The sequence below is a fragment of the Talpa occidentalis genome, unplaced genomic scaffold (genome assembly GCF_014898055.3).
Source record: "Talpa occidentalis isolate TD23 unplaced genomic scaffold, MPIMG_talOcc4v2.1 talOcc4.3, whole genome shotgun sequence".
NCBI lineage: Eukaryota > Metazoa > Chordata > Mammalia > Eulipotyphla > Talpidae > Talpa > Talpa occidentalis.
The window spans coordinates 120,036,274-120,054,567 of NW_023603184.1; the positions used below are offsets into that span (position 1 = coordinate 120,036,274).

The window sequence follows — 18,294 nt, forward strand, 5'->3', positions numbered from 1 at the left end:
ACAAAACATTTTTCATGTCAGTTATCTAAATCCAGACATCTTTCCATCACTTCAAAAATATTAGTAAATGCTAAAAGCCACCTCTTTCCAAAATTAGACTATTGATCAAAGACAATATACAGTTTTAAAAAGAAAATACCATATAACTTGCAGATGCTACATTTGATTAGAGTAGAAATGTAACCATAAACTCTTTATCAGCGAAAGTGTTTTGAATTGTTGAATTTCCCCAACCCACTGAAGAAAGAAAAACTCCCAGAATCTTGCTGTGTGTGTGTGTGTGTGTGTGTGTGTGTTTCCAGAAGAAAATACAGTATAATAAATTGTAGAGTCAAACTATATGCTCTAAGTGACAAACAATTCCATTTTCTTTGACTCACCTATGTGATAGAGTCCAATCCAGTCACTTGGGTCCACCTCCTCTTTAATGTCCCAGAAGATAATGAGGTTCTGGGCTTGCCCCAGCGTGTACTCATACATGCTGGCTGTCAAACTGGAGCGGCTCTCAGAAGTCACCAGATCCGTGTCACTATTGGCCCGCTGTAAGGTCATGTTTTCCGGCATGGAGCTCTGGGCAGCAAGGCTCTGGAGGTTCTCTGGGCTCAGTGTGTACCGCATCTGGGGATTTCGACGCCGTACAAAAAGCAGGTGCTCCCTAGCTGAGCTAGCCATCCCGCCTGCCTCTCTGAGGTTGGCTTCCTACAAAGCTGCAAGAGACAGACAAGCACAAAGCATTAGTGCTGCAATGCAAGGAATTAGGTTTACTTCCCAGACATAAAGACTTACATAGTGTTTATGAAAGCCAGATCATGCAATAATCTTCTGCTGTCAAAATAAACCCTATTGTTCTATTGTCAACTGTGATGTCAGAAACAACTTTTATAGCAGGAGGTCACATGATGGTAAAGCCCATCGCACACCTGTGGCAATGAACTTTACTGGGCACAGCTTCTGCCTAGCAATTAAGGAGAAAGGTATTTCTCTACCATCCCTTTTTGTCCAGCCTTTCCAATACATCACACCTTCAGAAATGACATTTTCTCCTTTACCCCCCACACATATTTATTTCCTGCTGCAATTAAATGTTAAAATTGCAAGACCAAAAATATTGACATGTTATGCACATTAATCACATTTAAATATACCAGATCATTTGCTCAAATTCCTTTGCATAGAATGTAACTCTTTTTCAGAGCTTCTGTTCAGCAAAAAACACAGTAACCAGGCCTCTCCTGTGGCGCAGCAGTTGAGTGCTGGGCTGGAAGCTGCCCTCAGCCTCTGCAGCGCCAGTTCGATCCCCAGCCACTGGCAAGGGGCCCACATGGCGCGACAGACCTCTCCTGCCATACCCGCTGCTCCCCTCAGCAGTGTACTTCGTCAGCCTGCCTGTTCTGCTCCCTGCTCGCTCTGGCTCTGGTGAATTCTCTCACCCTCCCATGCTTCTGACTGTAGCCAGTGCTTGTATAAATAAATAAATAAATCTTAAAAAAAAAAAAGAGAGAGCGACAGTAACCAAAACAAAGAGACACCCCACCGACTGGGAGAAAAAAATTGCACACAACACTAATGATAAAGGACTGATCACAAAAATCTACAAAGAGCTGAAGAAACTCAACAAAAACAAAGTAAGTAATCCAGTCAAAAAATGGGCAGAAGAGCTAAAAAGGAACTTCTCCAAAGGGGAAATGCAAATGGCTAACAGGTATATGAAAAAATGTTCAGCATCACTTGTAATCAGGGAAATACAAATCAAAACTACAATGAGATACCATCTTACTCCAGTGAGAATGGCACATATTAAAAAAACTAGCAACAAATATTGGTGAGGATGTGGAGAAAAAGGAACTCTCCTGCACTGCTGGTGGGAGTGCAAACTGGTCCAACCACTATGGAAAGCTGTGTGGAGATTCCTCAACCTGCTCAACATGGAGCTTCCATATGATCCAGCAATTCTACTCCTAGGTATTTACCCAAAGGACACAGAAACATTAATTCCAAAGGGCATCTGCACCCCCATGTTTATAGCAGCACTATTTACAATAGGTAAGCTATAGAAACAACCCAAATGCCCAAAAATAGATGACTGGATCAAGAAGATGTGGTACATATACACCATGGAATATTACTCAGCAATCAAAAAGATAAACTCATGCAATTTGCAGCAACATGCATGGATGGAGCTGGAAGGGATCATGCTCAGCGAAATAAGCCAGAAAGAAAAAGAAAAATACCAGATGGTTTCACTCATAGCAGGAGTTTAGAAAACCTAAATAAGGGACCAGGAAAAAGAATAACTATAATAAAGAAAAAATCAAAATCAACAAGCAACTATAAAACAGAGACATACTACGGGGAGGAGGGCGGGTAGGGAGAGGAGGGGTTGGGGTCAAAATAAGGGGGGTGCAATTGTATGGGGAATATAAGCAAGATGAAAATGCATACATTGTGCAAAAATGAAAAATGATGTAAAAAATATATAAAATTAAATAAATTTTTTTTAAAAAGAATGTAACTCTTTTTCAGGAGCTTGCTCAATATACTGGCTTTCATATTTAAAACTGCAACATGCCAGCATTCCCCATTCTTTCTTTCTTGCTTTATCTTTCTCTACAGTAATTATTGTGATCGATGTACTACATAGCTCCACATAAGTATGTGGAGTTTATTCAGTTATCAAGTACTGTTTCCAGCAAGAATGTAAGCTTGGAAAAGGATAGTATCGCTGCTATAAATGGTGTTGTGAAACCAGACAGCCACATGCAAAAGAGTTAAACTGGACAATTCCCTCACACCATACACAAAAACCAACTCAAAATGGAATTAGAGACTTGAACATAAAACCTGAAAATACAAAATACACAGAAAACTATATAGACAATAAGCTCTTTGACATTAGTTTTCGTGGTGACTCTTTCGTTGCAAAAGCAACAAAAGCAAAACGAAATAAATGGGACAACATAAAACTGAAAAATTTTTGTACACCAAAGGAAACTATCAACAAAATGAAATGGCAACCTATGGTATGGGGCAAATTATTTGAAAGTCATATATCTGATATGGGAGCTATTATCCATAACATAAAACAAACTCATAAAACTCAGTATCAAAAAAGCAATTAATTCAATTTAAAAATGGGCAGAAGAACTAAACTGACATTTGACCAAAGAAGATATACAATGGACAAAGGTGCTCAGCCTCTCACCAGTCATCAGGGAGATGAAAATCAAACCACAAATGAGACATCGCCTTACACCTGTTAGGATGGCTATCACCAAGAAGACAAAAAAAAACAAGTGTTGGTGAGGACTTGGAGGAAAGGGAATCCTTAGCACTGTTGGTAGGAATATAAATCGGTTATAAGTATTATGGAAAACATTATGGAGATGTCTCAAAATATTAAAAACAGAAATTTCATATGACCCGCAATCCCATTTCTGAGTATATATCCAATGAATACAAAAACAGGCACTAAAGAGCTATGCTTTGCTTGTTCATTGCAGCGTTATTCACCATAATCAAGATATGGAAACAACCTAAGTGTCCATCAGCAGATAAATGGATAAAGAAGACACAAACACACACAGTATTATTCAGTCATAAGAAAGAAAGAAATCTTGATATTTGTGAGAACATAGATAGACTTTGATGGCATTATGCTAATGAAGTAAGCCAGACAGACAAACACTGCATGAGTCATTTATATGTGTAATTTTTTAAAAGTGAAGCTTTTACAAATAGAGAGTTAAAGAGTGGTTGCCAGGGGCAGGGATTGTGGGAAAAGATTAATAAAAGGTTACAAACTTTCAGCTATAAAATGAATTAGGTCTGAGGATTTAATGTATAACAAGAGAAAACTTGTTCCTTTGATAATACTTTATTATAAAATTTAAATTTGCTGAGAGTAGAACTTAAATGTTTTTACCAACATATATGTGTGTGTTTAAATTTTAATTGCAATAGGAAAATACATATATACACACATATGTAATATATGTGTATATATGGCATATGTATAATATATATTTGTATTCTAATATATATATATAGGATGTGTTAATAGCTTAGAATTTTATTTGTCAATTATACTGCAATAAGGCTGAAAATAAAAAAGAAAGCGAAGACTTTCATCTTTTTTGGCTGCTATTTTATTCCCATTGTTTAGAAAAGTGCCTAATACACAAGCAGTATTGATAAATATTTGTTAAAGGAACAGCAAAATGGTCAGTGAGCATTTTTCCCCTAGATACTCCTTGAGCTCCTAGGAGCATGACTTACTGCTTGACTCCCTTTTTGGGCCTGCTCCTTACCATCCCTGATTTTCTGGCTGGTCAATACTATTTATATCATCTAGACCCATGATACACTAGTCCTCTGACCGCCACTTGGTCACCAACAAAAGGAATAGGCACTTTCTTTTGAAACTTAGATACAATCCCCTCTCTCTTGGTTCACTGGAAGTCTGATCCTAATTTTTCCACATCCTCATTTACTCAAAGTATAGTCCCAAAACTTTAAAAAAAAAAAAAAAGTGTTGGCACTAAGAAATTCAAGTCCAAGCCTTGACTCCATAACTCTGAGAAAAGTTATTCTCTGGAACAAGTCAGAGACAAAAGCTGAAGCCTGACTCCCTTACCAGTATTGGGTTTCATTCACTAGTTCATTCATTCATTCAACAAATTTCATTGAGTCTTCCATGTGAAAGACATTAGTGATACTGAAGAACAAAAGACAAAATCCCTACACAAAAGAGCAAAGAACAAACTCCCTGTTAAGTGAAATTTGCATTCTAGCAAGGACAACAACACAAAAGATAGGTCAAAAACGAATAAATAATATACTAATTTAGTGCTAGCTTTCTGAGCCTAGCAAAAATACATGAAGTATCTACCACTATATCTCTAATACACAGCTGCAAATTATGCTAAACACCAAAAAGAATAAGTTTTTCTTTCAAATTCTAGTATTCTTTCCCTAAAGCATGTAGCATGGCTCTTCCTTTCTAGGAATTTTGACTTTTGGAGAACAACAAATATTCATATATGAAAGAAACCAATCTGGTATCAATGACACTTAATGTATACGCACAGTTTGTCCTGACATGTATGTGATGGAGATAGTAAATGGTGGTAAGGCATCAGGAAGTGATAGTAACATATTTATAAAGTTTTACATTTTCTAAAGAACGTTCACATCTATAATCCCAAATGAGACCTCAAAATTTTTTAGATGAAATTAGAGAGTAATCAACATTATCTCTATTTTCACATGAGGAAACTGACATCTATGAGCCAAAGGTTGGTTTAAGAAAATAGAAAACACGTTGAATAGGAGGACATATATTTGAGGTAAGTATTCAAGGACTGAAAAAGAAGGAAGAGCATTCTAACTGGAAACATGGAAATGGGGAAGCTGCAAATGAATAGGGTGGGGGGGTGGGAAGAAGAATGAAAAAAATTAAAAAGCCAGAAGCACTGCAGACACTGGGAAAATGATGGGGATCCTGCAGAAGGAATCAAGCAGAAGCCCCAGGAGCAGGGTGGGACATAATACTGCCTGTGACACAAAGATAGTGCAGGCCTTTGGGTTAGACCTAGACAATGTCACAGAGCTGGCCAGTGGCCAAATCAAATTGGAGAGGGGGAGAGAGAGAGAGAGAGAGAGAGAGAAGGAGGAGGAGGAAACAAGAGGAGAGACACAGAAAGAAGAGGGAAGGGAGCGAGTGTCTTGAAAAGTCCACAAAAAGGACACTGAGGAAAAGTACCAAGCATTGCAGCAAAAGAATAAGAATGTGAAAACTAGGAGGACATGGGTGTCCTTAGGGAAACTAATTTCTATGGAATGGCAACTGATAAAATCCTGATGAGATTTGAGGAAAGAGAGTAAAAAATTAAAGAGTGCAGACTCTTTGAAAGTGAGGACAGTAAAGACAAGAGCAAGTAGTAGAGAGAGGCTGGAGTTGATTAAGGCAGGGTTGGGTTATTCTGAGTTTTATTCAATTTTGTTTTGTTTTTTAGGAGAGAGACTTAGCTTAGGGTTTAAAGGCTTCATTCAGATGTTTTACTTTAAATAACTTAGATCACCTGAAAAGAAAGAAAATCAGAATGCTTGGATTATAATGAGGGAACTGTCAGACCAACTTTCGAAAACTTCAATTTTCCCTTATAGAAAAAGTAATGAGGGCCTCCCCAGTGGCGCAGTGGTTGAGCGCTGGGTTGCGAAGCTGCCCGCAGCCTCTGCAGCACCGGTTCGATCCCTGGCTGCTCCCCGGCCGCCGGGTGAGGATCCCACATGGCGCACAGACCTCACCTGCCGTCCACTGCTCCCCTCAGCAGTGTACTTCATCACTCTGCCTGCTCTCCTCTCCTCTCTGGCTCTGGTGAATTCTCTCACCCTCCCGTGCCTCTGACTGTACCCAGTGCTTGTATAAATAAATAAATAAATCTTAAAAAAAAAATATGCATTTGTTTTGTTTTTTAAAAAAAAAAAAAGAAAAAGTAATGAATATTTTAGAGTGCATGGTTCCATACTAAGTAAGATCAAACACAAGGCAAAAAAGAATTCACAAAGTTTTTCATAAAATGAAAAGGCCAAATCACTCTGTATTACAGTTGAAATTTTAGTATATAACTACTTTATAAGATGCAATGCTCTCATAGGGGTAAATTTAATGCCATTCAAATAACAAGAATGGATGTTTTACATTTTTTTCCTTACTGATATCTAGGAATTCTTGATTTGCTTCTTGGTTTTATACCTAAGACTTCTATAATAAAACAATTTTCTTTTCCAGAATGTCATATGCTCTTCTGAAAAGCCTTAGGAGATAAAGTAGATTGTATGGGGAACCGATAATTACCCACCATATTAAACAGAAAGCTGCTCCTTTAAATCTCTTTAAATAATCCCTCCACAGCAAACCTCCACTGTGGCTGTAGGTCCTATTCTCAATAGACACAATTTAACATGATGTAGCACTCCTTAAAAAAAAAAAACCCTCCCTCTTCTAATTATGATTAGGTATGCACTATGCTGCTCTCTCAGACAACAGACATCAGCTTAACAACAACTGAAAACAAAATCTCTTCTTTGCAGGGTCAAGAGAAATATAATTACTAAGCAAGTTGCAAAAGGCCTTAGTATACAACTTCATTTCCAAAAACAGTTGCTGTTATTTAAAATATTCTTACCAAGGAATCCAAAGGTGAATGTCCATTTATTAAGCCTTACCTGAGGACAGGTACTGAAAACAATAATTATCAGATTTTTTTTACAAACTAGAAATGCACCTTAGCATTTTAATTTCCTAGACTGGATACTGGTAAATAAAACCTGTAACAACAACTAAACTTCCTAAACACACACACACACACACACACACACACACACACCCCTGTTCAACTGTATTATGCTTCAAATGATGTATGTTTTACTATAAAAATGAGAAAAGGGGGAAAACTATATTTATAATCAAAAGACACTAAAGAAAACATCATAAGCTTGCACTCATGAGACACCTAGGAAAAGAAAGCAGAGAGCCCACCAATCCTGCAAGGTCAACTGGCATCTGAGATGAAGAAAGTCATCACCAAGTTGTCAACTACAGATCCCTCCCCAGTGGATTCCCACTGTATCTGCAGCTAAGAGAAGGCATTCATAGAGACATAACTCAGGGTTTATCATACATAATGAAAACCCTATGCTTGGATTCACAGCAAGAGACTGTTAGCAAAATGCTGAAGGCAAAAATTCCTCCTATACTACTTGTCAGCTATTGCCTCAGACCCCAGGACACTGGACAGAGCACCTGGGGTGACAGAAGCTGGCCTTTACTTCCTATTGCCAGGTGAGACAGCATCTAAAAAATGCAATTTATTCTCTAGGCTACTGCCCATTAGATAAAACCTTTCCTCCCCAACTTTACAAAATAATATTTTATGATCCACAACATAAAAATAGCCAATCTGTCAATTTGGAAAATTTTACACAAAAAGAATCTTAAATTCCAAAGTTCAACAGCGACAGGAACTGAGCTCAACAGTGCTATCTGTTGATTTAGCTTAAAATCACTGACTACACAACTAGATAAATAAGAGATAATTAATATTTAACTCCTTTTAGCTCTTTAAACTCAATAAGGTTTTAAATTCAATTATTTAATTAGACTTCACTACGCATAAATAATTCACAAGAGAAAACATTTAAATCACCAAAATTAAAGTAAGATAAGATGTAATGTTTTATCCACTAAAGAGAGTGAATCCTCTCCTTCCCCCTCCACACACACACCTCTGGCCTGCATCCCAGGACTTGTATGCATAAATAAACAAATCTTTTTTTTTTTTTTAAAAAGGAACAACTTTTAAAAATAATAGTCCTTAGAAATGAAGGGCCTCCCTGGTGGCAAGGAGTTAAGCACAGCACTGTGAAGCTATCCACAGCTTCTGCAACACAAGCTCCATCCCTGGCCAGGGAGGTGACCCACATGGTGCAGCAGACTTCTCCTGTCTTACCCGCTGCTCCCCTAAGCAGTGTATTTCAGTCAGTCTGCCCATTCTGTTCCCCGCTCTGTCTCTGGTGAATCCCCTCACCCTCTCCCATACATCTGGTCTGTACCTCAGTTGTATGCATAAATAAATAAATCTTTTTTTTAAAAAAAAAGCAAGAAATGATGGTGCAATGAGGCAGGAATGCATATACTGCTGAAAGGAGAGTGTACCAAGCATGCCAGTGCCTAGTCATACTCATACCCTTTGACTCTGTGATCAGTTTCTAGGGTTCTAGACTAAAGAAAGAAGTAGAGACACTGGCAAAGACTGATGAAAAAGATTCCTAACAGTGAAGAGGTTCATTATGGTATGTCTCATTAGAGAATATGATGCAGTTATTAAAAGCATATTTTAACATTTTGACATGGGAACTTGTTCACCATGATATAATATGAAGTACAGTCAAATGCCATTACATACATGATATAATTAAATTGTGTTAATAAATACAGAAAAATGATACTTTTTCAGTAGTTACAAATAGTGGCATTATGAATGACTTTTTCCTTCTGATGCTTTTTGTTTTTGAAGTTTTCTACAAATAGCACATATAATTACAAAAATGTTATTCAAAATATATACCTTTACTATGAAAGGATGTTTCCAACTACTTATTACAATAGTTGTCCCTGAGGACATATTAGTTTCTTGCAAGGAACAGAAATTCCCCTCTGATATAAAACAAAAAGGAATCTCATTGGAAAAATACAGGATAGCTCATAAAATAAAAAGAGGAAGAAAGAGACTGAGTGAAATATGCTCTTGGGTAACAGTAGCCACCAGCATCACTCCGCCTAGACACTTGCCTCTCTCCATCACATTGTGCAGGAAAAGTCTCGGAGACAGAATGCTTTGAGCTATGCAGGGGGGAAAAAGACATCTGCAAGAGCAATTCCACCAAAACTGAAGGCAGAGAGGAGAGAAAAGTTTCCTGAAAAAGAAGTGAGTTGTTACTAGAAGAGGAAAAGGGTGGGGGGTGGGGAGGAACCACTAACAAAACAGCACAAAATGACAGGCTCTTAAATACTTAATGGAAAAGCAAAGGCAACATTCTTTACTCATTTATCTCAATAGTGCAGGATAGATTCTGATGAGTCCTTTACGGGAATGATGTTCATTGGTATAGATATCAAATTTTTAAAACATTGATTCACACTTTTTAATGCTATTAAATTAAGAGGAAATCTTCATTTCAAAAATAATTTTTACATGCCATGCCAGATTTGGGAAACTAAAACCCAAAACATGATATATTTTCAATACATTTTAAAATTCTAAGCCATTTTTCAATAAACACACATGGTGTTCTGCTATATTTATGCAAGTTTTCAAAAAATAAAAACCCTTGCTCTAATATTAAGCACTGTTGGTGGCTTGCTTATTTATTAACAAATATCGATGGTTTATATGGGAGAAGTAGAATAAATTCATTTTAGAGTTGTGTTTTTTGAAAGACATTAAACTTTTTCTCCCTATATACTTATCCCAAAATATTAGCTGCAGCGAAAGCAGATACTTGTCAACTGTTGGTAGAGGAAATTCAGATATTTAAGAATTTTGTATTATTTCATGATTGTTGGAGTACTTTTATGTGGGAAAGTCTTTTTGGTTGCTGATTGTCAAAATCGTCTCGAGAAGACAGTCAACTATATCCAAATAAAATTACCATACAACAGCAGAGGCCATAACTATAAAAACTAGTAATTATACTATATACTGTATAATCCACAGCACCCATTTTTTAAACCTTAATGCTTCTTTCTTTCCATTCCTACTGTCACAACAGTACTAAGTCAAGTTCACATCACATCATATCTAGACCATCACTTCTTAACAGGATGCTCTGACCCTTGTATTTCCCCCCAGAAAATCCATCTACTCTCTGCACTACTTATTCAATAAATGAACTCTGAATCAAGTAAATAGCACAATTAAAGGCCCATGATGGAAGCAAACAAAGGCGGCAAATCTGGGGTCAAGATTAGGTAGGGTGAACAGAACAGGCCTCTCACAGATAGTGACGTTTAAACTGGTTAGACTGGAAGATGGCTGCTGCACAGTCCAGTGAGAGATGAGGATGGCATGGATTTGAGTTATGACTCTGGGTACCAGAAAGGAGGACAGAGGCATTTTTAAATGGAATTCTAAATATTTCCTTAAATAAACCCATAGTTCCATTCAGAATTTCTTCATGCAAACTATTGTGTTAATGGGAAAAATGTTTAGCATGTTCATGGCACCCATGGCATTCTCTCCATCTTCATCTACCCCACAACCAAGACCTAAGGTCTCTTCATGGAAAACACTCATGCAGAAGACAACATTCCTACTACTGAATTTCAGCAGCCTTTTTACATTGTTCTTATCACCTGTGCTTCAAAGTGTCTCATAATCTAATTGTGAAGATTTGACTTCTGCCAGACTATAGACTCTTTGAGAAAAATTACTGTTATGCTCTCCACAAAATGTAAGTGTTAATAAATATTTTTCAAATGAATGAATGGAGGGAGTTAATTGCTATTAATGATAAGAATATGAAAGGAGAAAACCAGCAATATGAATACATGTTGAATTTTTTAGAATTAGCCACAAAAAGCCATCCAAAAAAGGATTTATTGAATAAAGTACCTACTTTGTGCTGAAAAGTATAACAAAAGGTCCATGCTGTAATATAGAAAGAGATGAAACTGAACCTTCATGAAAGAAACAGTGAACAGTTGCTTTCTATCCCCAAGGTATAAGAAGTCAGTCACTTCAGGGAATGGCTAGCCATAGTTGGGGTATTTAGGAAAAGTCTAATGAGAAAAATTGAGCTGAACATTGAAAGATATGAAGAGATCCTGGAAATATGGCCTAAATTTTGGACCAAAGAATCAATTAAAAGACTCCATTTTACTCAGAGTAATAGCACAAACCCTTTACAATGATCTATGAGGCCCACATGATCTGGTCCCTAGTCCTCTCTGACCTCAATCACATGCTCTTTTAAACATGCTATTTGCTCTTCCCCAGAAGATCTTCTCCTCAATACCCACATGGCTCACTCTATTATCTCTTCACATTTTTACCAACTGTCACTCTCTTGATGAGACCTTCCTGGACAATCCTAAGTAAAATATCAACTTTCCAACACCACTTATTTCCTTTCCCTGTTTTATTTTTCCTCCACAGCACTTTTCACATCCTATTATATAGTATAACATATTAATGTATCTGTATGCTCTAGTATCTATAATCTCTCCCTACTAATGCATGCTTCATGAAGAGTTGGAAATGATAGACAGGTATCACCTCTAAGTTGTAACTTAATTTTGATGATTTTTTTTCTTCAGAGCACCTAGAACAATGTCCCAGTGAATCAAATGATCAATTATTGTTTTTCAACTTTACCAGAGACAGAGAGATTTCCAACTGAAGCAATTTCACTGGTACAATACAATGGTTGTGGATAGATGGGGCACACATTCAGGTCAAATGTCAAAGTCTGAGAATACTCTTTAAAGCTTACCATTATTACAGAGGATTTTTAAAAGTACACTAAAGCAGAAAAATGGATAAGGGATGGAATCAAACACTAGGGAATGATTATGTTAGGGAGGAGAGTGATACATAGTCAAAAACACAGGATGCTAAACAGTAATTCTCCAACACCTTCTACATGAGAGGTACTGTTCTAGGTCCACTTCCAACAAATGAAACAGACTCTATTTCAAGGAACTTATAATTTAAGACTAGCAAAAGAATGGATTTAAAATAAAAATTAGGGCCTTCCTGGTGGCCCAAGGATTATTAAACACAGAACTATAAAGCAATCCGCAGCCTCTGCAAAATGAGTTCGATCCCCAGCTGGCCAGGGAGCAACCCACATGGCGCAGCAGACCTCTCCTGACACCCACTGCTCCCCTCAGCAGTGTACTTCAGTCAATCTGCCTGTTCTGTTCCCCACTGTCTCTGGTGAATCCTCTCACCCCCCACACCTCTGGCCTGTACCCCAGCTCTTATATGCATAAATAAATAAATCTTCAAAAAAAATAAAAAATAATAAATTATCCAATTCACGAGATTTCCAGGAGTATAGAGAATCATCTGGAAAAAGCCAACATTAAATGAACATAAATATTCAGTGTGTGGATAAGGAAACAGTTCTGTACAGTTGCATGAAACTGCTTACTGATACAAGTTGAATTTTCATTCAAATAGTAAGATAAAAAAGGTCTGAAGCCATTCCCAGAAGAACTACCTACATTTTCAGAGCACTATAGTTTTCAAATATTTTTTTTCAAAGAAGAGATCCTTTTTATCTAGGTAATCAATACCCAGCTCCACTCTATTAAGGAGCTGAAGACAAAAGCAAAAAATAACACAAAGACTTTTTAAATTAGTCACTTTTCAATCACTTCTCCCACACAATTATAGAACTGATCCCTGCCAGTTACATTTCTGTCAGTCACCAAATTTCAGATGTTCCAACAATAAATTGATTGCACAGAGAAATTTCATGAACTAGTAAAAGAGTGAGGAATTCATAAAAGTCAATGAAAGTGATTTTGAAGAACTACTTGAATCACTGTCTCATAAGGATCTGGCAGAGTTAAAATAACTAAAGGAGGAAAAAGAACAAAATAATTTTAATATCATAGGATTAAAGAGAACCCAAAGGAAGGTTATCAGAGGGACTTTTTTTTTTTTTGTCTTTTTAGTAGTTACTTTATAGTCGCTGAGTCACAGGAAAATGTGACATGGTGCTTGCAACACGACTTCCATGACTGTAGTTAGAACCTCAAACATCATATTGTGCTATCATACAATTAATTCCCCTCCGCCCTCTGGAAATTTTAACACTTCATTTGTTCTTTGTCTCTCTTAGCAATTAGGCTTTATTTGTGGTTACACTCAAAATTTTGTTGTATGTAATGTAAAATAAACTGATTACCATGATTTGAGTTTTTGTTTGTCAAGATCAACCTCTTTGCCCCTTATTTACAATGAAATTTGGCCTTTCAGTGTAAATGGATTCATTTTAAGAGACCTGCTTTTCTGGAATCTCCTGCCCATCCTCTGACCCCCTGTATTATCTCCACAGCTCCCTATAATGGAGCTGTTCATTCTAGATTTGATTTCCAGACGTCAGCACCAGGCTAGTGGAGAACAAATCTGAGACTCATGCTTAGGTCTTTAAAGTCTCTTCCTCCTCCCTCTGTCAGCACTTCTAGTAGCCTCTTTAAACTCCAGAATTTGACTGGGTTGCCAAGGCCAAATCACATGGTGTCTCAGTTTATTCACAACACTGGGGTGTGAAAGGAAGAGGTGGAAGGAGGAAGATGAAACTATCTTCTTAGAGCTTTTACAATGTGCCTCAAGTACAGGTAGGTGCCCAGCAGCCCCCCAACACGAGAGTATCATTCTTAAGCCTTCTGACTCAACCCATTTTCTGCTTGCCTTCTCATTATAATTTTTGGTCCACCTATGTAAGCTTTACAGGCATAGAAAGTAATCATTTATTTGTTATGAGTCATAGACTTATTATAAGCCCATGATATTGTTGAGAAGCAGCAATTTTCCCCTCTCAAGATAGTCACCATTGACTCCGACAACTCTGTGATGTGCAGGCAGAATAGAGGCCAAAGTTATGCTTTGCCAATGGGAGCTTCCAGAGTAGGAAGGCAATAAAAAGCACATCATTTTTGCACCTCTCACTCTTTTTTGAAAAATATAATAAATACATATCTAGAGGGTTCTTTGAGCAAATGAGTGAACCTTTATATGAAGAAATCCTGCAGTAACCTGAGAAGTGAAGTTCTGCTCCCTGTCCATGGTGCAGTGGGTTTCTGGAGCATCAGTGATGTGTCAAAAGGAAGACTGCGATGACCTTTAAGCCTAAACATATATGGAAGAAAGAGGAAACTGGTGATGCCAAGTCTGATAAAGTTGCCTAAAGACGCACACTTTCCTCCTACCCAAATTCACTGGACACATAAAACTAAGCATCAGGTACCCTCAGGGATCTTCAGCAGGCTTTATAACCACATGCTGTAAATTCTTTCACAAAGCGACTTGGTCTTCTCTCCTGCTTTCCCTTCCACTGGTTCTGCCAGATGTCTACTGCAGTAGCAGAGACACACAGCTCTTGAAAGTGCAACAAATGAGAACATATGGCTTAAACAAGATTTGAAGTGTATTAAATTGTTTCTATAGAACAGGCAACTCCTACAAAATAATGATAGAACTATTTTAATTAGATCGGATAGAGCTATATGACTAAAAGTAAAACTGTCCATTTCTTTCTAAGGATGCTGACAATTTTCATTTGTTTCAATGAATCAAATGATTTTAACTACTCATTAAGTTTACAGAAATTAGATTGCTCTTTCCAAATTCAATGTACTACAAGCACTTTAATTAATAGATTAGAATCTACTCAAAGGAAAAAATCCATTTAGTTTAAAAATAAAACTAAATATTTATTTTTGCTAAGAATGCTACACTATTTAACTTAGCAAGATACCAAGTCCTTAAATGATAGTTTCAAACAAGTTAAAATCCTATTAAAATGCAAATCAATTATAACTGGCTGTAATGGGGCGGGGCAGAAACAGTGTGCAATTATTCATTTCCTCATTAATCCAATTAATTTTAAAGGAAGGATCCCAGGGTAAATGAAATCCCCGCTTGGCAGTGGTAAGCCTTTCTGTCATGATACATGTATAATTGGGTTAAAGATAAAATTTTGAAACCTAAGTATTAGCCCTTTTCTCCTCTCCTCCTTGGAGGGGAAGGTGTTCCCCTTCTTGCCATCTGAAAGTATGAACCCAATGGGGTTAGTCAAACTGAGAACCAGAAAAACGGTTGTGCACAGCTCCAGTCCCAATGCAGTGTGTCTGGGGCATACTGGGCTCCTCTGACATATTTCTCTTTCTGGTTAGGTAAGTTAGGTTGGGTTTCTGCCACAGACTTAAAGAATCCTAGATATCATACTGGATTCATTCCACCATTACAGTACAAATCCTAGATAATGAGTTAGCAGGAAGAGAAAAACTAAAAGCTGAAAGAATCTAAAATGACCTACAAACCATGGGCTTACCAAAAGAAGAAAGAAAAAGACTTGGTTTGGAGGAGGAGTATGAAGTGGGAAATGCTGATCAAGGTAGAAATTTCAAATTATAAGATGAACAAGGTCCGAGAATCTAATATATAGCATAGTGGTTATAGTTAATAATGCTCAGCCATATACTTGAAACTTGCTAAGAGAGTAGATCTGAAATGTTCTCATCACAAAAAAGAAGCAGTTATTATGTTATGTCATGGAGGTGTTAACTAAACTATGGTGGTAATAATTTTGCAATGGATAAAGGTATTAAATCAACACATTGTCTATCTTAATCACACAATATGGTACATCACGTGTATTTCAATAAAACTGGAAATAAAATAAGATCAAAGAAGAAGACTGTCATAGGCAATTTTTTCTGAGATTAGAATTGTGAAGCAAGGAATATTTTAACCAGGATTTGTACATGTGATCACAAAAGAAAAATTTTGCCTATTTGACCAGATTCTTGATTATTAATGACATTTGTTGGTGTTAAGTACAGCTTTACAATATCGTCTGCTTTAATGTTCAGTGTTAGTTTGTATTTAGTTACTTTAACAGAGTTTTATTTTTACATAAATTATATTTCAGAAAATTCATGTTTAAATAAGGAAACTGAAGACAGCTACAGTGGGCTCTGCAATTTAGAGCACATCCAAGGCTCATGAGCCCCACCTAATGACAGCACTTCTAGATCTCATAGCAGTCTTGGGGTAGAGAGTAAGACACCTTGGAACCTGAAACTTCAAACACAAAGTTGTGACATGAAGCTTCATAAAAAGCTCCATATAAAAGATTTCATCACATTCAGAAAACATGAAATGAAGGTAAAACTTGCCAACCTAATTTTATCACCAAAAAATAAGAGTTGAGAGAATAAGGAAAAGAAATACTTTAGGGGAGTCTTTCCAATTTCAAAAATAACACATGCCAACTATAAAATTTCAAAAAAGATGAGGCAATGTAAAGAAGATAAATATCATCCATAATGCCACTACCCAGAGATGACAGCCCACCACAGTCCAGTCTATAAAAACATGCACAGCTATTTCAAGTATAGATGAGATGATGTCATACTACAAGTAAAAACTGTTTTGCAACCGCTTTTTTCCCATACAAAATGTAATGTGGGCCTTAATTTTAATAAACATAGCACTATGTCATCTTTTTTTAATAGCCAGAGAACACACCATTTTACAACATACCATCCATTCACTAATTCCCTCAAGATGGTCATTGAAATTACTGCTATAAGGAAGTTAGAAAACCTAAATAAGAGACCAGGAAAAAGCTAATTATAATAAAGTAAAAATCAAAATCAACAAGCAACTATAAACCAGAGACACACTGGGGAAGGGGAGGAGGGATTAGGGTCAAAATAAGGGGGGTGGGAATTGTATGGGTAATATAACCAAGATGAAAATGCATATATTGTGCAAAAATGAAAAATGATGTAAAAATATATAAAATTTGAAAATTGAAAAAATAAATTACTGCTATAAACCAAGTTGTAAAAACATCCTCATACATTCACTACTGTACATTTGCCTGACTATTTCCTTAGTATATATTCTAAAAGATGATATTGCTGGAGACTCAGGGTTTGATGAGTGTTACCAAAATGTTTTTTAGAAAGTCGATACATAAACACTCCTCATACCTGCAGACTGTGGAAATGGCTATTTCTTTTCCTGACACTTTCACAACACTGAATGTATCTTTGGAGGCAGTTTGGTGACTAAGAGAATAGGATCTAGAATTACAGTTCCATATCTAGGTACAAATCCCAGCTCTGCCATAAAGCAGCTCTATGACCTCTGGAAAGTTACTCAATATTTCTGTACAGAGGTTATATCATTAAGGGTCATTTTTAAGGATTTTGAGTTATTACAATACTTAAAACACAGTAAGTACTCAATAGTCACTCATAATATTAGATAGTGCCCATCAGAAAACATTTTTGCATAATTTGTATTTAATTCTTACTGGAATTAAACTAAGCCCTTTTATTTAGCTTTTATAACAACTTTTATTTTCTCGGCTTTTTTAAAAAAACAGTAAATGATATCTACAAATAGTGGAGATTATTTCTGTACCTCCCTGATTTGTTTTTCTAGGATAATTGCATTGGTTAGAATTTCTAAAAGAAAGTTGAGCAGTAGTGGTAGTCATACACATTCTTATATCATACGCATCTTATATCATTTATGCTAACTTTATGTTAGCATAAAGTTATCTTTATGCTAACAAAGCATTTTTAAGATATTTTAAAATTCAACATTATAAAATGTGATGGTAAAGGCAAATTTTTCTAAACACTTTTGATATAAAGTATCCTTTAAATATAAGGTATGTTGAATTATGGTATTCTTTGGTGGTAGGGGAAGTCATCTTCTACATTTTAAATTAAAATGTATATACCTTGAATAAGTGAATAAGAGCAAAGTAATATTTGCCACTTAGGAATATGAAGTATAAAATAAATAGCTATTATTTACTCAAATTAATTTGTGAAACAATGGAAATTTAAGACAGTAATATAATTTGCTCAATGACCAAAATTATTTTTTTGTTAAAGAAGTAGATAAATACCAGAAAAATTTCAGACCATTGATGGCAACCAAAAATATTAAGCCCTTTAATTTTATACAGCTGCAT

The 18,294-nt window shown here is 36.4% G+C and overlaps 1 protein-coding gene across 3 annotated transcripts in view; it reads right to left on the bottom strand.

Annotated features, from left to right (window-relative positions):
* Window positions 1-18,294, bottom strand: part of HECW2 (HECT, C2 and WW domain containing E3 ubiquitin protein ligase 2) — a 355,083-nt gene that overhangs the window by 213,228 nt on the left and 123,561 nt on the right. For 2 of the 3 annotated variants that reach the window (XM_054699957.1, XM_037523745.2), the window contains exon 2: window positions 381-707. In XM_054699957.1, coding sequence (XP_054555932.1) covers window positions 381-672 — 292 coding nt within the window. In that variant the 5' untranslated portion in view covers window positions 673-707. Of the gene's footprint in view, window positions 1-380; window positions 708-14,330; window positions 14,347-18,294 lie in introns of those variants that run through there. The other variant, XM_054699958.1, reaches the window with a different exon arrangement.